This window comes from Tiliqua scincoides, chromosome 2 (genome assembly GCF_035046505.1).
Source record: "Tiliqua scincoides isolate rTilSci1 chromosome 2, rTilSci1.hap2, whole genome shotgun sequence".
Classification (NCBI taxonomy): domain Eukaryota; kingdom Metazoa; phylum Chordata; class Lepidosauria; order Squamata; family Scincidae; genus Tiliqua; species Tiliqua scincoides.
In genome coordinates, this window is record NC_089822.1 from 179,480,047 (window position 1) to 179,504,713 (window position 24,667).

The window sequence follows — 24,667 nt, forward strand, 5'->3', positions numbered from 1 at the left end:
TAGTAGTCAGTAAAGGAATGGAGAAATGAAAGAAACATTAGAGAGAAAAGAGAATCGGGACAAGAAAAATGAAGAGAAATACAGGAATCTTGTGGTTTTTTAAAAAAGTCATCAGGCTTGTCTCCTTTCCTCCTGTCCCTGCAAATGTCCTACTGAAATTGTGCCTTAAAGTACTTCTTGAATTTTCATTACCTCACTATCCACCCTGGCAATGTGAATAGTTTGTAAGCTTTTCTTTTTTAAAAACCAATAACATTGTCCTAGGCGATCAGGCTATCCCCTGGGCATTTCTGAATGTGGATTTAGCATATGAATTCATCTCTCATCCTGTCGTTGTGGTGATTTTTTTTTTGGCCTTTTCTTTATATATCCCAGTGAAGTCATAGCATGCCTTGTCACATGAACCAACCTCAAGGATTTTGCAATCAAGTCAATGCCACTTGATGCAGAGTCTGTTGGGAAATAAATCCCACTGAAATCAATGGGACTTCCAAATAAATACGGGACACAATCCAGCCAAAGTAATTTTAAATCCCATTAATATGAAAAAAGATGAAGCAAACTTTGATTGAATCATGTCCATGATTAGGATGGGATGGTTAGACCTCCATGCTGCTTTTCTCTCTTCAGGCATATGCCACAAAAGAAGTGTTGGGAGAGGAACTGATATGGAGCAGAATTGATCAAACAACAGACCCCACCTATGTTCTATTTCTTTGAATGATTCTTGAATGAGAGCTGTGCCTGGTGAATTATACCTTCTAGTTCAATGTATGCATTTGGGAAGCGTCCAAGACTTGGTGACGTAGAGTGTCGGGTGTGGACCAGGAAAATCTCTTTGTTTGAGGAATGATCAGCCCTAGCAGAAAAGTTGCTGCAGTTTGCTGGTGGACTGCCTTGCACAGTGTAGCTCCTGACTGATGGCTTGAGAGGGGGCTGAGCTGCAGCCAGTCCAGCAGTGTATCTGGTTCACATCCAGTGTCCTGGTCACCATTTCCAGGCCTTGCAGGGGAGGAAGGGATGGGACAGGAAGGAAGAGCAGTGCAGACACAGTTGCAGAGCATAAGAGCCTTGCCACTGGCTGATGATGAGCAGACCTGTGATCCCAGCGATACCCATTTGGTCTGCCTCATGGAAGAGGGTCAAAGTGTCAGTGAACCCCTATGATCACTCTGAGGCTTCTGTGAAGCAAGTGGCAGGGCTGTGTAGGCCCTATGGCAATCAGGTGTCTTGGAGGAGATGCGGGTGAGCTTTACAGCCCCTTCTCTTTCCCCTCATTTGTCTCTTCCTTCATCCTTCAGCCATATAAGGCCCAACACTCCACTCAGCCATAAAGCTTCAAGGATGATTTTGGACAAGGCACTCTCAGTCTAAGCTACTTCCCAGAGTTGTTGTAAGGATTATGGGAAGAGCTCCTTGGAGGAAGGGTGGAATATAAATGTGAAAAACACATACACAGTGTCTTGGTACATGGTAAGTCCTGTCGTAGTCTACTGACAGGAACCCTATTAACAAAGAAGTAACTGTGTTTGCCCTAAACGCATGGGTCACAGGATATGCAATCCACACTGAAGAAAGCATAGCCAAGGCAAGCCACCAATTCATTGTGAAAGCAACTACAAAGCACCCAGAACTATTAAAAACTACAGGAAAGACAGGAATCCAGACTCCCCACCCAAATTAGAAGAGTAGAGATTGTTCTACTAACCTATCTACGGATGCAGCAGAATGCATTAGCAGAGTCCTGAGATGGTAGAGTTGGCTGTATCACTTTCCAGTGCAAAGAAAATGCACTGAATTTCTGAAGACTCTCATGTTTAAAAAAACAAACCAATATACTCCCTACAAGTGGAAAAGCAATAAAGAGGTTCTAGCCTAGCTTTTTTCCTGCCATGCTAGTTTTCTACTTGTTGGGAGTTTTGTTTCTTTTTAAGATAGGAGGGTATTTAGAAAAGGCATTGCCTCCCTACAAAATAGGACAAACTATGTTTCTTCCCTGTGCAATCTAAAATATAAGAAAGGTGTTTTTAAAGGGTCTCATAATTAGGTCATATACTAGCAACAATTTCGTTTTCTGGGGCATTGCATTAGAAGTGTCCTCCGACTCCCCCCAAAAGTTTCTGGTGTCCTTTCCTGTTACCAGGCATGTACCATCACGATAGTGGCAGATTCAGTTTTGGTATTGTGTATATGCAAGTCCAAGATTTCCATTCCACAGGAGTTGCTTTGAAGAAGATGCTGCATTTATAACCATTCTGCATGAAGGAGGTATTGCACCTGGGTGACAATTCTTCCTTTGATGCAACTCCGGTGGGACAGTGGTTTTGCAGTTTTAAGAGTATTTTCAGAGAATTTCCACCAGGTGCTACTTACTATCTGTTTCCTTACTTAAGCACGAGAAAAGCCACAAATAGCCTAGCCTTTCCTCTTCCATGCTAGTTTTCTACTTGTGGGGAGCATGTTGGGTTTTTTTAAGCATGTCCCTTCCACAAGCCCTAAGAGATGTAGGTGTATCTGTACAGTGTCCACCCTTATCAGATTGCAATCAGTGGAAAAGCAGACCTTAAGCGGGCCTTAATTAAATCCAGTGCTACAAAGAAAAGACAATGATGTTGTAAAAGAAGAATGGAAGCATTTATTGACAAGACATCCTGGATGGACGCTCTGTTCTTGCATTTTAGAAAGAACCTGGTATGGTTTTCTATAGCGCCCTTGTCAGATAGAGGTTAATGCCTAGTAGTAACATCTCCAACTGACCCTACAGTGCTACTTGTATCTTGGAGTGGAAGTTCTTTAAAAAGTGATTTTTTTCCCAGCACACAAACATTGAAGTTGGTGTGAAAGGCAACCGTAGATATATGTTATGGTATGTTTAGAAGTGGAAGTGCTAGGTTAGGTTTTTTCATCTTGCGGTCTTCCAGTATAGGTTCGGCTGGGTGAGGTCTGAGGCCTGGTCTACACGTGCAACATCAAGAGTTGATGAATTGTTGAGATGGTACAGTGAAGTGGCCTACATTTCATGTGGCCTGTGGGTCATCCATATCTGCATTAAGGTATATCTGTGTGAAGGTTAATGTGCTGGAGATGGTTTATGCATTGTGCACCCTTCCCCTGTAGGATGAAGTTAAGCAAAGCTGTAAGTATGTTTCAGCAGTCCCAAAACACAATGATTCTGCTTTGTGGGGATGAAGGAAATAAAACAGCAGAGAAATAGGCCAAAATATCTGAAGCTATATCTATAGTGCAGATGAACACACTTCTGTTTGCTGCCCTAGTGGGTTTCATTGCCTGGCAGTAATTTATGTTGGTTGCGGGCTCCTTACAATTCATGCACTGTGGCTGTAAATGTATTCTGAGGCAGCTGCAGCTCAGAATAATTTTGGGATGCATAGTATGTGTAGGTCCCATTCCCTGCACCGAGGCAGAGTTTGCTACACCTTAATATACTCTGTCCGCAAGACTGTTTGTCTTCCACATCTTAACCTTCTCCAATTAAGAATCTGCATTAACCAATTGATCTCTTAGTGTGCAGTTAGGCCTCTGGGAATTCAGTGCTTTAATTTTAAATGGGACTTATTGGCAGAAAGTGCAGACAGGTAGCCGTGGAGCATGATCCAAATCCCACTGATTTCAGTGCTAAAGTTGGATGTCTGCTTAAGGGTGCAGTCCTAACCCCTTATGTCAGTGCTTTCCAGCCCTGGTATAGCAGTGCCAATGGGACGTGTGCTGCATCCTGCAGTTGGGTGTCACTCACGGAGGCCTCCTCAAAGTAAGGGAATGTTTGTTGCCTTACCTCAGAGCTGCATTGCCCTTATGTCAGTGCTGGAAAGCACCAACATAAGGGGTTAGGATTGTGCCCTACATCTCTACTATTGAGACTTTAGCTGGATTGTGCCCATGGTAAAGACAGAAGCATTTCAGAATAGGCAAGAAACTTGCTTTCTTGCAGTTTGCGTTCATTGTATATCGTCTTAAGATCCCATCCAGCAAACGAGATCCATGTGCAAAAACTGGCACCCACGTCCATATCGTTTGTTGCATTGGAATCTGTGAGCATGATAATGTGCCCCTGACTGCATATCTGAGCAAGAATGCTGTTAATCCATGCAATGCTTCATTGCATTCAGTAGGTTGTTCCTTTGAAAGCTCATCCCTGTCCACATTCCAGTGCAACCAGTCACTGTGAATATGTCACGGCACCATGTGACTTGAGCTGATATTTGGTAACCTTTCCACTGTTTGCAGATTGTTATCCTTTAAGCCCGCTGGGGCCAAACATGCAACATAATATGACTGTATCATTTCCCATATCATGGACATTATGCATTTCTGTTAACATCTCCCCATACAATACGTGCCTTTTCTTTTTCTTTTTTTTGCTACAATTCTGTGTAGCATCCAGTGTAACTTCCATTTTCTCTTCAAGAATACTGCCAAGTAACCGTTTTGTTTGACTGTTTATCCTTCTTGTTGTGCTTCAAGGATTGATTCTCACCCCATCCGCTCCCTCCAGTGTTGCATTTTACATTTGTTCTTGCTGAATTTCATTTTGATGTTTATTGCCCAGGTCTTCAATCTGTCTTTACAATGTTGGCAGTCCGTCCTTCAATTTCCAGTGTGCAAATCTGATAAACTTATTCCCCATTATTTATTTGTCTTGTTCATAAGCATGAGACAGACAAGTAAATTTACTTACATATCATGGCAGTTCTTCAGATGGTGTATTTGTGCATGCATGTATCTGTGAGGCTGTGTTCACTAGGGACCATGTGCATATTTGAACTGAGTGTTTCAAGAAAACTGGCCCGGGCTTGGAAGCTGAGGGACAAGCAGCCACTTTTCTCCCACCATAAGGTGAATTTTGCAGTTATCCCCTGCATGAGATTCATTTAGGGCTAAGTATGTGAAGCGTTCAGTATCCTCCAGAATAGGAACTTGGAGAGGAAGGAATAGAAGCTTTTCTCAGGATGGGGAGCAGGACAGATGACATGGAAATGAGAATGTACTTTATTCATTACATTTATAGCCAGCCCTTCCTCCACAAAGTTCAGTGTGGGATATATAGTTATCCTACGGGCTTATCCTCTAAGGTAGGTTAGGCTAAGACATAGTGACCGGTCAAAGGTCACTCAATGAGCTTCATCACAGAGCAGGGATTTAAACCAGGGTCTTTCCAGTTCTAGTCCCTACATTGTACTCATTCTTGAGTGGGAAAAGGTGACAAAAGTGGAATGGGAGGAGATGCTCTTTTATTTATGAATTCAGTCCATAGCAAAGGCAGAAATGTCTTAGAAATAAGAATTTGGACTTGAGTATGATGTGTTATAAGAAGTATGTGAAGGGACTTAGGAGGCTGTTAACAGGGTCATAGCAAGCAAAGAAAATGGCTAGTTTGGTAGTGACATTCTAAACCAATTTGAATGGGAAAATTTGGCAAGAGGGAAAGGCAGTAAAAAGGTGTTAGGACAAGTGAATTCTCTTGGAAGAAGATCTTAGCTGTCAGGCCAATACATAGAGAAAAGTGTGAAATTGGAAGGTACTTGATAAGGAGGAAATTGCACAATGTGGTGATGAAGGATTGAAAGATACACAAAGAGGAGGACAGTGAAGATTAAATTATGACTCAACTGTTGTTTGTCTCAGATAGGAGAGATAATGGTATTTGCAACAATAACACTGTGGGAGGAGAGGGCTTGAGCAAGGTGTTGGGGAAGTAAATGCTCAGTCATCTCTATGTTCAGCTTAAGACATCAACAGTACATTCAGAAAGAAATGTGGAAGGTAAGAGATAAAGGATTGGATGGAGGTGCAAGATAAGGTAGGGAGATGATTTGGGAACCATCAGCATAATAATATAGTGAGAGCCATGGACAAGAGCCAGGTCAAGTGCAAAGGGAAAAATGAGACAGGGACAAAGGATTTAACCTGTTAGGGTCACTTCAAGGATGGGAAGATGAGATAAAGTATGAATGCTAAGAGAGATGGGAGGAGAGGGGTACTGGTACTGATGGTACTGGTTTAGAGGCTCAAGTAGAGGTAAATAAGGAGGATGGTAGGTTCAACAATGAGAACTTGTTGCCTGGAGAAATTCACTACAGTCCCTTGCAAACTTGATAATAGCAGCTTTCATAGGGCATGAGACTCACAAAAACTAAATGGGAAAGGATCAAGATGGGAGCTAGAAGACATGTAGGTAATGCGTGTGGCCCACATGCTTGAAGAATTTCAAAGTGCAAGGGGAAAGTGGAAGTGAAAGAGGAAGGCAGCTGGAGAAAGGGTTTGCATTACAGAAGGTTTTGTTTTCAAGGATGAGAAGGAAAGCAGCACAAATGAAAGAAACCCAAGAATTGGAGGAGGAGTCTGAAAATGAGGGAGGATGGGATGGAAAACCAACAGCTAGGAAGGGATAGAAGCAGTGGAGCAATTTTTGGTTTTGAAAGTGCGGAGAATCAGACAGTAGAGATCAGGATTGGGAACAGAAGGAGAAAGGTGACTAGAAAACTTTCTGGGCTAAAAGAAAATGGGTATCGAAAGTTCAAGAGATTTAGGGGAGTACAGTAAAAAACGAAGTGGATATACAAAATAATATTCTGTAGGCTTTTGAAGGTCTTAGAAAGAAATCTAGAGGGCCACCAGCAGGTATTTTCAGGTATCTAGAGACCAATTTGAACAAATAAGCTGTAATTATCCTAGGAAGTACAGCTGGGGAAATAGACGTCCTGGCTGCCCCCCCCCCCGGTTAAACCACTGTGAACTTTGCACATGGATTGCAATGAGTCAGGATTTTAACTTCTGAAAACAATGTCTGAGTCTCCTCCTCTGGCATGTTGTCTTCTTCCCCGTAGCTCAGGGAATGCCCTGGCCGTGAGCTCTGTAAGAGTGCACAGGCCAATTCCAAACCTGGAAACAATCATTCTCCTTGGCAGGAACACCATGTTTTATTTATCAGGCTTGCCAATCCCAGGGACTCCTGCAGCGAGTGAGACTTTCTATTATTAATAATTCTGAGAAGCCGTATTTTAAAATTTCATGATCTGCACTTTTTGTATCACCAATCTGCAATATGTTATATACTCCTTGGCGGCAAATTGGGACTTGGATCAGGGCTCGATGTCCTTTTCTGGACCTTAATAATTGGGGCTTAATAATTTAAAGCATGCACAGTCCCCAGTTACGTTAGATATTATCACTTTGTTCCTGGTGAAGAAGAGGGAGTTTAAGTGCAAGAAGAAAATGACAATAAATGATACCTTGATTGACGAAAAGATCTAGACCTTTCTAGAAAAGGTCAATATAGAAAAGATTGACCTTTCCTTGAGTGACAAAAAGATCTAGAACAAATGCAAGTCAGGCTACACAACCATTTTCTTCTTTTCGCCCCCAAATCAGCGCTTTTAAAGATTTCATAATATGGTAGTGTTTTACACCTCCCTTGCCCTAGTTCCTTTTTTTATTTCTTAGAGTTTCTATAGTTCTGCCCATCCTGGTTGAATTGCTTCCCAGAGATACAGCTGACTGTGTTTGTTGGAATAAAAGGAGCTACCTTGTCCTGAGCCAGAGCATTTGCCTACTTCTCTATAGGTAGCCTAGCACTGTTTACTTTGACTGCCAGCACTCCCCAGCATCTCCAAAATCTTTCTCAGTGTTGCTTGGTCAGATCCCCAGACTGGAAACCTGGGGATCTACCTCTCCCTGACCTCTGCTCTTTACTCATGCAGCTCAAGAGGTCTTGTTCTGAGACCATGGGATAAGGAGTAGGCTTCGAATTGGTGGGGTCCAGGATGAGGTGAAGGAAAGGGAGGGTTGCCAGGATAGTATCCAGGATTAGGTGGTTCCTGGCAGGTGCTGGATTGATGGTGGGGTGACAGAAGAGATTTAGAAAAGGTCTAATGGCCCAATCCTATACTTACCACAGGGAACCAGCCGATGCTGCTGCCATAAAGCAGTCAGAGCCTGTCACAAAAGGTGCTCCGACAGCACATGATTTAGTACGCTGCCAGGAGTGCTAGCAGGAAGGCCAGTGCCTTCCCACTTTCATCATCAGATGTTTCTTTACTCACTGGAACAGTTAAGATGATGGGAAAAGTAGGAGGGGATGCGGGAGAATAGAATGGAGGAATGGGGAGGGGGCAAAATGGGGTGGGGGCAGAGAGGGGGTGGGAGCTGGGCAGATCAAGTCCTGGGAAGGCTGCAGGATCAGTGTTGCTAGTGCAACCAATATCCTAACCCCCTTCCCGGGCCTGATCCTGCAGTGTGGGTCAATGCAGACCAATGGCAGCTAAATAGCTGCCATAGGTCCAAGTAGACCCATCTGCACTGCAGAGGCTTACATCTGGGTAAAAGAACAGTTGTTCCCTTACCTAGAGGAGACCTCCTGGGCTGGCCCTCCATTTTGGACACCATTTTGGCACTGCTGCGTCAACGAGTGGCAGAGGAAATAGGATTGGGTCTAAAGGCTATAGACAAGGGATAATTGTCCTTTGTTGTCCATTTCGTTTTGGTCAAACTGAGGCCTTAGTGTTGCAGAGAGTGAGGCCTAACCTCAGAATCAGCTTGGATTAATATTCTTGGGCCTCATGGTCATCAACTGACTGACAGTGGCTTGGACTAGACTGCAGGTTAGGGCTGTTGAAGAAGAACAAACTAACTCTTGAGTAGTTTGCAAATATGAAAAGTATTTGTGGAAACTGGAAGGAGGATGCAGACTGCCTCTGGATCATTGTACAGCACTGGGTATCTTTTGGGAGACTATGGAGAAGCTAAGGGGCAGGGCTGTATCTTGCTCAAACCACTTATGAATATGATCTTTGGCTTGTGCTTCTTAATAGGACCAGTTTGTCCCAGTGGGTATGAAGTATTGGAACTTCATTGCTATTGAATTCAAATCCACATACAGCTGTAAACCCCTTGAGAGACCATGAACAAGTCACTATCTGATGCACCATTCCTCAATGTGAAAAGGGAATTGTATCTTTAAAAAAAAAAATGAAATATTTTTTAAAAAATTATGCGACTGTGCCAATGTCTTGAATTGGGTTCAGAACTGCCCCGGAAGCCAATGTAGTTGATAAAGTATTGGCATAATGCATTTAGGCCAACAGGCCTCTGAAAGAACCCTGGCTGCCACATTTTGTGCCAGTTGAAGCTTCTTTGTTGTCTTCAAGGGAAGCCCCTTGCAGATTAACATCCTGCAATGTCTTCATGTGCTGCAAATGCAAATCAGCCCCCCTCCCGCAAGCTGCTTTTAGAAGCCAGGATGGGCAAGGATCAACTGGGCACATGATTGACCTCAAACCTCCAAGCAGCCAATCCCCATCTTCAGGTTGAATAAATTGGAACATATCCAACAACACTAAACAAGCAGATGCTGAAGAAATATCCAGAACTATATCCAATGTGAAATCCAAATTGGAATGAACATGAGCGGCTTTATCAGGAACGTGTTTTGCAAACTGGTCATGTTAGAACTCCAACATGCAGAGATAAGCATGGTGACTGGCCCAAGATCACCCAGTAAGTGTCATGGCTGAACAGAGATAGAAATCCAAGTCTTTATCCATGTGCAGCACTCTAACTACTACACCACACTGCTTCTTCAGTTAGTTACAATGGTATTGAAAGAGATATAAAACAGGTCACTGAACGATCACCAGTATGTACGTTTTTATACTATACATTTTTGCATGAGACACCCGACCTTTAATCATATGGTCTAAGGCTTTGTGGTGGCATATATATGTGTTTGAACATGAGGTTCATGAGAGTAGTGTGAGTAGTTGGTGAGTAGTTTCATCTGATCTTGGAAGGAAGCTTGAAGAAGCTGGTGAGGGTAATAACCCATCATCTCAGCAAGAGCTTTTCTGTAGGGTTAATTCCACAATTCTACATCTTCACAGTCTCCCTGTTCATTATGTAGATGGGATGCTGGGCAAAACTGAGTGGAAATCAGGAGTATTGTACCATCTGTTTTCTGACACCCAGTCCTGTCCCTACTTTGCCCCCATTGGGGTTTCCACCTGGATTGTACACTCCTATGTACTATTTATAGGAGCAAAAACAACAACAACAACAACAAAAAACACACTTCCAAAAGTCAATGAAAACTTTTAATAATTAAAATAGCCTGTGCAGGGAGGGGGGGAGATTGGGATCAGAACCAGGACTGGGACACAAGTTGAAGTTCCCTAACCACTGTCATGGCTTTGAGCTTTTTTCATGTTCCCCCCAGCATGTTTTTTTGTTTTTTTTATGAAAGGAATGAAAAACCCAGGCCAAAACATGCTACAGTTATAACATTGTGGGGGAAAGGTGGGGTATAAATTTATTAAACAAATTCAATAATCATGGAGTTTAACTCAGGGATGTCAAACTTGTTTCGTACAGAGGGCCGATTAGCTTTCATAGTGCCTGCTGAGGGCCAGAAGTGACACCATTAAGCAGAAAGTGACATCATAAAACAGATGATGGCCAGAAATAAGCACATTGTTCTCGCATTAGCTCACTCATTAGCTACAAATGGCAGAAGAGAAAAAGTGTAAATCATGTTCATATTTCTAAGATACGGGAGAGCACAGTTATCAAACTGGGAGAGCCCAATTATAGGGGCTGAATAAATAGCTTATGGGGGTCACATTTGGCCCAAAGGCCTTAAGCTTGACAACCCTAGTTTAACTTAAGGTGTGAAGGGCCATTTCCATGGTAAGACACATGCCTTGCATGCAGAAGATATGCAGTTCAATCCCTGGCAACTTTAGGTAGGTCAGGGAAAGATCCCTGTCCAAAACCCTAGAAAGCCCCTGCCAGAGTTTGATGGCCCACATTTTTGACTCGGTATAGTACAGCTTTCTATATACCTATAAATGAAAGGACCTGAACGAATGACAACCCCTAAAGAGGAAATACACAGAATTCCTCTTGAGCTTGGGCCTCAATCAGTTTCTAGTGTTAGGGCCTAGTTTTGACACTAGGTAGGCAAGGTTGAAATAATTCCTCTGAGCGTATGCAGAGTGCTTCCACTTCATTGTTGAGTAACATTTCCCCATGGAGTCTGTTCCTGAATCAGAGGATATGGTTTGAAGACAGGCTTCTGCTCTGGCCCTTCTTTCTTAAGAAATTAATCTCCAAATATGTGTATTTCAAGAACATGTATCAATATTGTAAGTTATCTGGCTTTTAAAAAGTCCATACTTGATACTTAATATGATATTGTAAGGGGGGGCCTCTCTGTACATTGAGTTGAAGAGTTCATCTGCATATCAGACATAAATTTAACAAGATTAAAGGTTACTACAGGGAGTCAAAGGTTTTAATCCAGAAATACATCCGACACTGCGGAGAGAAAATGGATGCTCTGGCAGAGTTTCTGCATCACACTCTGTGATTAGATAGTGGAAAACCATCATGCTGCAAAGGGCTGCAAAGCATTGAACGGGGTTGAATGCTGAGCCTGACTGGTTTATAAATAGAACACAGATGCATTTTCAGAGCACTACTTAGCAGGTGCTAATGGGCAACTCTCTTTAATTAATGGTCCCCGGCTTTGCAAAGGGCATGGAGGAAAGCAGTAGAGATGCTGCAGTAGGGCCCAGCCAGCTACTGCAGCAAGGAACACAGCAGGAAAGAGACGCCAATGCTCTTCACTGCTTTCTTAGCTTGCACACCCAGAATTGAAATGCAGTGTGCATTATTGCAATGCTCGTAGACCTTTCAAAAGCCGTCTCCATGTCCTTTGGCCAGTTTTTTTTTGGGGGGGTCGCGATGGATAGGTGGGTGGGGAACAGTTTCTCTCCACTGTACTGTGCACAAATAATCTCTGTCAGCAATCAGAACTGAATTAATTTATCTTGCATTGAACTCTCCTTCCACCTAATAAACTGTTTTGCAGGATAAGGGATAGTGCTTGTTGGCATAGTTCTGTATTTTAATGTCCACGCATCTGATCACTGCTCCATGTTTTCTTCTTCTTTTTGACATTTTGAAGCAATGCCAGTCTGGAGACATTGAACATGATCCAGCCAAAGTTAAGAATGTTTCAATCATAAGGATTTCAGTAGAAGAGATGTGCAGTGTGATCCTGTGCATGTCTACTCAGATATATGTCCCACTGAGTTAAATGGGGCTTACTCCAAAGCAAAAGTGCATTGCAGACCTCTGTGCCTGCTTAGTCAATGGGACATACAGCACAAGCCAGTGCATGTCTACTAAGTCTCATTGTGTCCAATGGAGCTTACTCCCAGGAAAGTATGTATAGGATTGCAGCCATATAGTACAATCCTATACATGCATATTTAGAAGTAAATTCCACTGTGTTCAGTGGGGCTTACTCCTAGACAAGTGTGCATTGGATTGCCCTGTCAAAGGGGCTTAGCTTGGCCTAGAATATCATATGCATTGTTTTGAAAAAAGCAACATGTGTAATACAGTGCCTTTTATTAGGACTAATAAAAATGTCACAAAGTAGTGTACAAGTTTTCATGTTCCCCAGAATTAGTTTCAGAATGAAAAAGGGAAAATGGCAGGGGGAGAGAAAGATATGTCAGGGCATGCTGAATATCTTCCCCAGTTCTTATATTTATAACAGCTCTAAGTAATGTGATTATATGGTCATGCCTTGTTATTCACTGGGGTTCCATTCTGGAACTCTTAGTGGATAGAAAAAAAATCAGTGGATACCAAATCAGTGGAAAAATAGCTTTATAGACCAACTTCCAGGTTTCTTGCTCCTCCATTGTCACCCCAGAATGCATTGGTATAGATGCTATTTAGCCACTAGATGGGGTGAATAATGGAATCTAATTGAATGAAATTATAATTATTTAACATTGCAAAGGTAGGAAATTGGATTTTGGTGCTCCCCCCCTTGTTATACCTCAGTATAGACCTCAGTATCAGTGGTGAATCAAATCAGTGGATGCCAAATCAGCGGCTACCAAGTTCCTACCTGTATTTTAAATCTAATTTTCATGCAGACTTGATTAGATGGTGTAAGGTACAAACAGTTTTCAGGTTCCACAACAGGGTACTACATATGAATAGTCTTCTGACCAGAATATAAATGTGTGGACTCTGGATCATGGCCACTTCTTTTCACCTTTGTGTCCCACAAAGATAGACTTGCTAGATAGCCAGGTTTGGCTGCAGGTCCCTGCTGGATGTTGTTGCTCCATAAACCAATTTGGGAATTTGGCTGCCCTCTCACTATGCTTGTTTTTGTCTCTTGGCCATGTGCAGTATTGTGATGCCAGAGACAGGCAGTGAAAATGTGGCAACCTTCTAGAAACGGTAGGAGCAGGGGATGACAAGAATTGCCCCAGTCCCAAGCACAACCCTTGTCCTCACACACTCGTCAAAAGGACAAAGGCTTATGCTCCTCTAGCAGTGTTTTTGTGCCTTTCTCTGGAGATGTGTTCTGAAGAGCCACTTCAAATATATAGCTGCCTGATCTCCAGGGTCTTTCAGCACCGAGAATAGCCACACACAGGCTAGGGGAAAATGAAGTTGGAAGAAGGTCATGAAGTCCTGTGAGACAGCCCGAGAGTCTTTGGGATTAACTGGGGGCAAACCAGAAACAGGATTACGATGCTAAATCAGAACACAAAAGTCAGAGGCCAGAGACAGGTTAAATCCAAGAGAATCAGGCAGAGCAGAAAGATTGCTGCTGGGGTGAGGACAGAAAAAGACTAATGCAAGCTAATAATATCCACACAAGTGTCTGCCCAGTGGCTCAGAACAAAGACTTGGAGTTGAGCTGCAAAATTATGTACTGAGGGCAGAAGACGTGCTGACCTCGCAGAGGGTTTAGCTAATACTGGAAGGAGTTTGGTTGCTGAGGACTTTGCAGAGAGAATCCTGGATGGGGAAGTGGTGATGCAGATGTGAGTACTGTTTTAGACAATACGGTGTACCCAGGGGCAGTCCAAGATCTCCCACAGCTTGCCTCTGTGCTGCCTCATTTCCCTCATGTGCTTCCCTCAGAGGATGTGGGAAAAGGCACACATGCACACAGTTCCCTCCCTTTACTTATCAAGAGCAAGATCTGCAGCCTGCCTAGTCACACCTATCTGAAATAGAAGTGGTCCAGACTGGGTTCCCAGCCAGAACCCAGTTTGTCTCATATCATATCAAACAGAAGTGGTGTGGACCAGGCAGTCTGCAGAATGTGTTCATCTTATGTTAACTGAAGGAAGAAGGTGGGATCCAAATCACCTGTCCCTGCCTACTTGGTTCTTCCTAAGCACCAAATAGGTGAGGAGAGGTAGTCCAGAGTGCAGCAGTTTCCTTTTCTCCACCTTCTTCTTCCTACAGTGCTGGAGGGAGCTTGGGGGGGCTCCTTACTGTCTTACTGGCCTCTGTGCTCACATGGAGTTTAGAGAATATATCTCTTTAAACATTAAACACCTGTAGGGTGAAGGCAAATGTGACCTCCGGAAGCACCCTCATTGCATTCAATTCAGATGTACCTTTGCTCTGAAGAAGCAAGTTGGGGGTGCGGAAGACTAGTTGCCTGCTAACCCCCAAGAAAGCACAAAAGCACTTTGGGTTTAAAATTGGCCACAATATACATCCAGCAGTTGTAGCTGTTTTATAACTCCAAGCCCTTTTGGCGTGGGTTCTCTTCCTTAAAGGAGACAGCCAGCTACTGTCTATTCCTTTTATGGCTCCCAACCTGGCTCTAAACTGTTGCTTACTCTACAAAAAAAAAAATCACAGCTGATCAACAAAGCTGCTCAACAGCTGATCAGCCCCTCAAAGGGATTAAGGAAGTTCTGGTTTGCACTGACCCTTCCCCAAAGCAGAGCAGCCTTTCAGGTTGACTTTACAATCCATTAACAAGGGTTTCCAGCTAGCACCCCCAAGCCAAGTGACCTTTCAGGATTAGTTTTGGTCCCTGCTTTGCCAATTTCATTTCCTCAGGATGCACACCAATCCCTCACCCCAGCCAATCAGACAAGATTTCTACTTGGCTGGTAACTCTGTCCTTGAATGGCTGCATGAACTGGACATTGATATTTGATCTAGTCTAACTGATATATGTTCATGTATTATTTGCCATACACTAAATAAAATCAAATCTACTCAGCCTCTTAAACATGACCAGCAAATCCTTGACTGACCTCCCATGAGAGTGAAAGAGTCTGATTGTAGGCCCATATACTGAAGGGGTGGGTTAAAGCCAAGGCAGCCACCATAACATAATCCTGGCCCCATCTCAATTATCATGATAACTCCAGTGGGCTGCCACTTGGCCTTGTGTTGTGAAGGGATGTGGCTAAACATCAACCCATGATATTCCTGGGGCTTGGCTCCATTCTGTCAGGCTGAAGCAGAAGATGATTAGGTATGATGCTGATTTGTTGGCCTCCTATGAATTTTCTTGTCATCAAGAAACTCCCTCAATCCCTGGAGTACCTTGGTATGATTTAAAAGTTTAAAAATCTTTCATAAAATATAAGGCAACAATGTATAGTTAAATGCAAGAACAATATGTGCCATTTCTAAAAATAATTTTACATACCCTTATTTCAGAGGTGACAATAGGAACATTCCTGTTTATGGAGGAAGTGTTCAGAGGCGGAATGTAGTTTGGCAGAGCAAGGCTGACACAATCCAGATTCTAATGCATTGGATACCCAGGGGAGCAAGGGGGACAAATGCCACGGACATCAAGCTGGGGGGGACGGCGCCACTCCACCATGTACTCCCCCCATGGTGCCCCCATGACACTCAGCCAGCTGCTGATAGTATTGGCACACCTGTCTGAGAACTGACCCCTGAGGATCTCCCCCAGAGGTGTTCTGAGAGCCAGGCAAGCTGGCCTCGCCAGCCCTCAAAATGCCCAGGGGGTGAGTGAGGCAGCAGCTGCAGGGGGCAGCATCTCCAAGTGGGGGGTGGTACCCCTGGAGGTGTACCCTGGGGCAGCACAGTAGCAAGAAATGCCACTGCTCTAATGTGTCCAAATTGTGTTCCATATAAATTGAAAGTACACTATATAAAAGACTTGGCTTTCAAGTAACTTGAACAATAGTGAAGGTATTACTTCAGTGTGGTGCCTTCTGCAACAATCAGAAAGCGCTGTATACTTATTCCAGTGGCATATGGTGCCAATAGGTTTGGGCTGCTACTGTGTGTGTAGCAGGGAGAGAAGCAGGGATCTATTAAGCCCTGTGGGGTGCCCTTGTGGGTGGGATATGTTATCCTCAACCAAAAAAAAGAAAAAGTTGTGTTTGGTATTTGCAAAATCCAGTGTTTCCAAGTAATGACCCACTAGTGGGGCTGGACCTGATTGTTGGTGGGCTGTGAAACTGACAAACCGATAGTTATCAAGGAAAATGCATTGAGTCCTGTGGAAAGTGAAACTGAGCCGCACATGCACATTTATTTGCAAGTAGGTGAATGTGCCTTAGTCCACTTTGAAGGGCAGACCAAGAGGAACGCAGTGCTACCAGATTGGTCCTGATTTGATGAAAGCAGGCCCCAAAAATACTTGAGAAGGAAGTCCCCCTTCCAAACCGACAAGAAAAATGTATAGAGTCCCACAGAAAGCAAAACTAAGCTACATGTACATGTATACATGTGCACGTAGGCAAGCATGCCTGGGCTATGCCCTATTGAAAGCCATGCAAAAAGGGGGTGTAAGGCCACCAGAATGGTTCTGATCCAATGAGCATGGAGTTTAACAAATGCTCCAGCCCCCCACCATAGTAAAAAGGATAAAAACAGAGCCTTGAGCAGCTGATAAGGTGAAAATGTTTTTTTAGCCTCATAAAGCTAGGTGGGTCACCACAGAGTGTCATTTTAAAAAGTGGGTCCTGGTGCTGAAATGTTTGGGAACCAAGTGCATATTCGTTTGACCTTTTTCTCCTCCTGATTACAGTATTTTATTTTTTAAAATTATGATTGCTGCATACATGAGGTTATATAAGGGGGGGGGGAGAGAGAGAGAGAGAGAGAGACCTTGACCTTATGGGAAAGTAACATTTAAGACCACAAAAATATGCTTGCTTTGTTCTGAAAAGTTAAGATGTCAACATTTGCCTCTAGGTGATTGTGAAAACAAGAACAGAATATCAACCAGACCAGAAGAACAAAGGAAAACTCAGAGTGCCCAAAATTGCTGAATTCACAGTCAGTTTCACTGATGGCGTAACAGAAAGATTAAAGGTAAGAAATTCTAATTGCTAGCTAGCTATGTTTGGCGCTAATTGTCACAGAATAATTAATAGGCGACTGCTAGCTTGATTCTAGTTTAAAAATAGACACCAATCTGTGCTGATCCCGCACACCTGATTTAGTGGTCCTTCTCAACCATAGAAGCTGAAAAGGCTCTTGGCTTGTGAGAGAACATGAAATCAGCGCTATTGTCCAGCTTCTGGGTGCTTTCAACTTCAACCCATGCAGCCACAGAAAACACACTTCACTCCTTTCAAGGATCAAGAGGTAAAAGAGGTCATACCCACTCGTCAAAATATAAACTTTAAATTATACCAATCTGTCAATATCCTACTGGGATAGGAGCTTTCCTGTGCCTTTCTGCTCCCTTGCTTGAAAGGGCTTCCCCGATTGATTAAGTAGAGGAAGCAGAACCATGTATACACAAGATTGATTCTGTGTTCAATTACAAAATGAGGACAGTGGTGCCAGGGTCTCTGATCAAGGGGATACCTCAGCTTTCCAGATGACTGTGACTGGGTACTATTCCTTTTGCTGCAAAAGCAGGACATTATATCAAGTTATTCCACAAAGTTGAACTGTAAGTAAGACTCATAGTGTTCTACAGGGTTTAGTCCCAGGTAAGTGTGGATAGATTTCCACCCTTAGGATAATTCCAGACGTCAGCTACTGGAAACTGCTTATCTAGAAACTAGGAAATATCTCAAAGAAATTATCATCCTGGTTTCTTTATTTACTGGGTTAAGTGCAAAGGTTCCTTCCAGAAGAAGGAATCCTTTCTCCAGAGGAAGACCTCTTTCATGGACTAAGCTCTTTTGAGGAAGACAATATTTGCATCTGACCAATTACATTGATCTATTATTGTTTGGATTTTTATACCACCATTCTTCTAAGGAGCTCAAGGTGGTATACATGGTTTCTTCCCTCCTTTTGCCCTCACAACAACCCTGTCAGGTAGGTTAGGCTGAGAGATCACAGTTGTCCTAAGGTCACCCAGGAGGTTCAAAGGGCAGCATACCAAATACCTACCACCTTTAAAAAAAAATAATAAATCTTCACAACAGGCCTATGAGGCAGGTTAGACTGAGAAACAGTGACTAGGTCAAGGTCACTCAGTAAGCTGAGCAGAGATTTGAACTCCCAGTCAGATAGCCCAGTCCACCCACTTCCCATGTGGCCATGCAGCAGCGCCAGCGTGGCTCCAGCTGTATACTGCTGGAGAGTTTTGGCATGTTGAGGCCTCCTGGGATAAGGGAACATTTATTCCATTGCCCCAGGAAAGGCTTGTGCTGACCTGATGAACCTGTTACTGCCAAGAACCGGTTATCTTCCAAGTCGCTGTTACTTGAACCCTGAGCCAGTGATATCACTGGTGCAAGTCCATGTGGATCTGTGAAGGTGGATCAGTCAAGGTCTGTCTTGCCCATGTCCAGCAGCGCATTAGAATGCCAATCACCTGCAAATGAACTACTGTCACCGGAGAAAAACAAAAGTTCTGATCTGATAAGCCTGTATAGAAAGCTGCCTGGGCTCTGGCATGCTTGTAGGGCATATGCTTAAATCTAATGAGTCCCTTCATTTTATTTATTTACTTTATTTATACCCTGCCTTTCTCTCTGAAGGGATCCAAGGTGGTTTATAACAATGATTAAACACACAATTAAACACACGATTTACAAACAAGATAAAAACATATTTCCAACAGACATCTTAAAAACAGCAATCAGATAAAAGGTGTAAAAAGAGCAAACAACAACAGTTTATAAAAAGACCCAAGCCTGTAACCAAATGTTAAGAGGTGTTAAAAGATGTTAAAAATGATGTTTAAAAGGCCAGGAACTCAGAAGGCTTGCCTAAAAAGAAAAGTCTTCAGGCCTCGTTGGAAAGTTTCAAGAGAGGGAGCAGTTTGTAAATCAAGGGGGAGGAAATTCCATAGCGTTGGTGCCACTGCTGAGAAGGCCCTATTTCTTGCTGCCACCCCACGTACCTCCCTGGGCGGCGGCACTTGTGAAAAGGCCTTCTCTGATTACCTAAGAAGATGAGCTGGATTGTATGGGAGTAGGTGATCTCTAAGATACCCTGGCCCAGAGCAGTATAGGGCTTTAAAGGTCAAAACCAGCACCTTGAATTGGACCCAGAAATGAATGGGCAGCCAGTACAGCCACTGGAGAAGCAGCTGACAGAGTCAAACCACCTACCTCCAGTAACTACACGGGCCGCCGCATTCTGCACTAATTGCAGTTTCTGAACTATCTTCAAGGGCAGTCCCACATAGAGCATGTTACAATAGTCTAAACTTGATGTCACCGTGGCATGGATCACTGTGGCCAGGTCTGCACGATGCGACTGCAGCTGGCGCAATAGCCGAAGCTGGGCAAAGGCCCCCCTAGCCACAGTCGCCACCTGGGAATCCGGGAGCAGCTCTGAGTCCAGGCGGACCCCTAAGCTGCAGACCTGCTCCTTCAGGGGGCGTGCAACCCCATTCAGCACAGGCTGATACTCCAGCACCTGCATCAAGGATTTCCGAACCAGGAGAACCTCTGTCTTCATTGTATGTCTCTATGTGCCCTACATGACTGGGAAGTGTTATTGATTTAACCTGACCCAGCACTCCTGAGAACTATTCTCAAACAATCTTTTAACTTTAGAAGCAAAACACCATTAGAATTTAAATATTTGATTACATTTGGAAATTTGACACTAGCATGAACAAACTGCAAAAGAATGATTTTTCAGATGGTGAAAATATAAAGACTGATCTGATTGAGTTTTATATTGATTTTGCTCTAATATGCCAAATTTTGAAGCCAAATGTAGATTAAAGGTAAAAAGGTTTCCCCTTAGAAGAAAGGTATCTGAATTCTTGGAGAACCATTCAAATCAACTCCTATAGTTCTAATTTTAGCCTGCTTTGTGCCAGATTTTGAATGCGAGATTAATTTGATCTAATGCCCAAGTGCCAGAGGTGTCATTTAGAAAATATATACAGCTGGACTCACTTTTTAGAATGAGAATCTGTCGGGGCCCACCAGAAGTGATGTCATGACTGGAAGTGACATCATCAAGCAGGAAAATTTTTAACAATCCTAGGGTGCAATCCTACCCACATTTATCCAGGATTAAATCCCATTTACTAACATTGTTAAAATAATATACATAGTAGCTTGTTAAAAGTACAGGTCTGTAACATTTCTCCAAATGCAGTCACATCCCATGGTAGCATCAAGTCTATTAAAAATAAAATATTGAAATGAATGGGGATCCACCTGAAATTGGCTTGTGACTAGTGGGTCCCGACCCACAGTTTGAGAAACACCGATATACCGTATTGGGTTGTATCCAAAAAGAAAGGCCCCCCTCGCCACTATGGAAGTGGCTATGGAAGTTAATGGGACTTGAGTTCGTCATGGCTAACTGAAGTCTCATTAATTTCAATGAGAATGAAGCTGAATGAGACTTCAATGGCACGGAGCCAATTTACAGCAGCAGAAAGGCTTTCCACTGCTGTAAAATGGCTGCTGGCATTTTCCACAGCATGATGTTGGTGGCCTTTCTGTACACTGTTGCAAGAGGCGGCAAAGCCAGAAGAAGAGCGCAGTTCCGTGTCGGTACACATAAACCAACAGTGGGGGCAGGGAAAGGGTGGTATTGGGCTGGAAGTGGGTGGATTGGAGTGCTCCAGGAGTGGGCGGAGGGCGGTCTCAGAGGGGAGAGCTCCACTCATACCTTAATCCCTATTTTGTCCCTGACATGCCACCTTCGCTCCACTTGAATTTTCACCAGCTAAATAGCTGACAGGTTTGAGTAGACCCACTGGGGACCATGTGGGAGTGGACAAGGGTAAGAAAAAACATACTTTTACTCCCCTCCCTACTCCTGCATTGTCTCCGGTTGCCCTCAGGGTGCAGCAGAGCCCGTGCCAGCATCACTTTTAGTCTGAGGATGCTGCCTTAGACACACTTTCCTGGGAGAAAGCTCCATTGAACACAATAGGACCTACCTTTTCGTAGACATGGCTGGGATTGTGCTCTGAGACTCATTTTCTGTGGATACAATCTCGTTTTGGGTTATTTTAATCAAATTATGTTGTTATGAAATTTTGGCAGGATTCCCCGTTGCTAAAATGAGAGACAACCTGCATCTATCTCACATGGAAGCCACAGTAGACATAGCTCTGCACGAACAGTTTACAAAGCAGAATGGAAAAAAGAGGTGCACAGTTCATATTTAGAGGAGTAAGGGCCCAATCCTATCCAACAGCAATGCAGCCCTGAGGAAAGGGAGCAAATTTATTTATTTATTGGATTTGTATTTTGCCTTTCTCCCCGAAGGGCACCCAAGGCGCCTCCCTGACCTGGATGAGGCCTCCAGGACTGTTCTCCTTCTGCAGGATGCAGTGCATACCTCATTGACACGGTTGTACCGGCGCTGGAAAATTGGATAGGATTTGGCCCTGAGTTATTTCTTCTGCGAAATATCTGAAACAGGCATGTAGGGCCTGAGAAATGGAAGCAGAATCATTGTTACAGTAATGACTGTGTGTCACCCATCCTTTCAGATCTGCAATCTAGTGACATGATATTCCATTTAGGTTCAATTCTATTCAAGGACCCAATTCTATTAGATTTAAAAGAGAATTTTAAAATATAATTTTTATTTTTATTTAAAAAATAAATATATATTATGTTATTTTAAAATAGATTTTTTAAAAATTAAATTATTTTAAAAGAGACCCAAGAATAACTGACCAAAACCGAAAGCCTGCTTAAGTCAATAGGCTTCTTAGGGTGCAATCCTAACCAACTTTCCAGCACCGAGGTAAGGGCAATGCAACTCTGTGGTAAGGGAACAAACATTGCCTTACCTTGAGGAGGTCTCTTCGACTGCCTCCCAACTGCAGAATGCAGCACATGCCCCACTGGCACAGCTATGCCAGTGCTGGAAAGTTGGTTAGGAAAGTTGGCCTTTAGGGATTTAATTAGGAGGTGTGTTTTCTCTTACAATACATGGTGAAGAATTTGGCTTTCCCACTCTTCTGAGTACTTTTGAGCCATTTCTATGCTAATCTTAAATACATTTACCTAAAGAACTGTCACAGAATGCACCTCTTGCCTTTCATGATCTTTAGGTCCCTTCGTTTCCATTTTTTCTTCCATACCCATAAACAATACATAGTTGCCAGCTGAGGATAATGCTTCATGTTTCAGATGATGTAGAGCAGGGGTGCCCAAACCATGGCCTTGGGGCCGCTTGCGGCCCTTGAGGCCTCTCAATGCAGCTCTCAGGGAGCCCCCAGTCTCCAATGAGCCTCTGGCCCTCTGGAGATTTGTTGGAGCCCACACTGGCCTGAAGCAACTGCTCTCAGTGTGAGGGCGACTGTTTGACCACTCGTGTAAGCTGTGGGATAAGGGCTCCCTCCACTGCTTGTTGTTTCATGTCTGTGATGCAGTAGCAGCAGCAGCAGCAAAGGAAAGGAAAGGAAAGGCCTTTTATAGGCCTTGAGCTATTACAAGACCTTCATTCATTCATATAAGTTCATCTTTAATATATTCATTTATGTAAACTTATGTAAATTTATTCAAATTTTAAATGTTAATTAATTATTTTTCCCCCTGGCCCCCGACACAGTGTCAGAGAGACAATATGACCCTCCTGCCTAAAACTTTGGACACCCCGATGTAGAGTCTAGTCCTGTGGTCCCCAATCTGTGCATCACAATGCCATGGGGTGTCATGAGGCACTTTCCGGGACATTGCAGAAGGCCCACTATCCAGCACCAACAGGACAAGCTATAGCACAAGCCTTAAAATAGAGGCATGAGGTCCTCCTGCCCACCTTCGCCTCCTTATTGCTCCATTTTAGGCTCAATTAAGTCTCCCAACTCAGATGTAAGTGACTGGTGACATCATCACATGATGCATTTCATGTCTTTGGCACTGACTTCCAGTTTTGAGCACTACCTCTGCAGCACGAAGGGTGGCACAAGCCCAGGAAGTTTGGGAAGCTCTGGTCTTGTCTATGGAAGCTTCTGCTACATTTGAAGACATTTAAGTCTTCAAGGTGCTACAGTAATCTTGGTGTTTATGTCACTCTTTTATTTCTCATCTTCTTCTGCATATACCTCTCAAAATCTGTATCTGTGGTCTAGATCCTCCACTACTACAGTCCTGTTGTGGTGTCTTCTTCCACCCTCACCACTCTCTTGTTCTTTCCTTTTATCTTCTGTTTTCTTCCCAAACATGTATCGTACTTAGAGCTACAAAAAGAGCAGCAAGCTGTCAGGCTGAGTGGAAACAAGAGTTTGTGGCTGAAATCAATGACACATTGGTCTGAATTTTTAAAGGAGCTCTTCCTTCCCTTCCTTATCAAGGCCATGGTAGGAATGACTGTTCTTCATCCTCAGCCTGACAGTTTCATTTTCAAGCTATTTTCTTTCTCCAAAGTCCATATGATTTCTATTCCATACCTCCCAGTCTCACTTACTAATCGCCCATCATCGCAACCCAAAGTGGATCAGGCTGAAAGCCTCTCCTGTCTGTTTTTCATAAAGCCTCACGTGCATCATATTAACTTTGCGGTATTATTTCCTGACCAAAATGAGCTGAGATAATAGATTATATTTTATTGCCTTCTGCACTGGATTTTGTTTTATTACTCTTCATTTTTATTCCAATGCATATTTTCGGGAAGTTATTAAATATGCCTCCCTCTGGTTATGTGGATGGGTATTATCTGAAGCTGATGAAATCATCTAGCATTTGTGTTTTTGTAAAAGGAAACCAGAGTAAATGCTGAACTTTTATCAGCTCAGTTTTTGGCAGTGTGAAAAAAGAGGCGGAAAGGCACTCTAAAGGAGAATATTATATTGCTGGGTGGTTGCTTTCTAGAGCTCTCCAGTGACCAATGTGCTAGAAATTTCATTTGCACCTTGCTGCGATAGCGCAGTAAAAAGTGAAACGTTTATCCATACACATAGGCCAAGTCTTCATCTTTTCCAAATTGGTATACATTTTGATACTGTAACTGTATTTTAGACCAAACAAGTAATCCTATTGATGGAAATAGGAGCCAAAATGATCTCAGCTTCCTGGAGAGAACCCTGAAGGGGGGAAAACTTAAAATTTACATTGACGATGATTTTCCACTAGACTATGGCACATGTAGCATAATACTATGCATGGCTATGCAGAAGGAGGTCCTTCTGTTTTCAATGGGGCTTACTCCCAGGTTAGCATGTTAACAAAATGGCATAATTGCTCATTATGTAGAAAGTGCCATTAAGAACTGTGCTTAAGACTTGCAACAACATTTTTTATAATCAAAAAGCAGTCACAGGGCCCTATCCAAATGGGGAGCACAGTGCACAAGGGGGTTAACCACTTCGGTACTGGAAATCCTCCCTTCTCCTTTTACTATTTGTAGTCAGTGGCGTCACTAGGGGGGCATGGGTGGTGTGGGCCGCACCGGGTGACACGCAAGGGGGGGTGACGTGCTAAAA

General features: G+C 43.3%; 1 protein-coding gene across 2 annotated transcripts in view; it reads left to right on the forward strand.

Moving 5' to 3' along the window:
• The window catches only part of NSG2 (neuronal vesicle trafficking associated 2), a 63,001-nt gene that overhangs the window by 9,686 nt on the left and 28,648 nt on the right, over positions 1 to 24,667 (forward strand). Inside the window, exon 2 of one of the 2 annotated variants that reach the window (XM_066617294.1) lies at positions 17,041 to 17,160. In XM_066617294.1, the coding sequence (XP_066473391.1) occupies positions 17,041 to 17,160 (120 nt within the window). The remainder of the gene's footprint in view (positions 1 to 17,040; positions 17,161 to 24,667) is intronic. The other variant, XM_066617295.1, reaches the window with a different exon arrangement.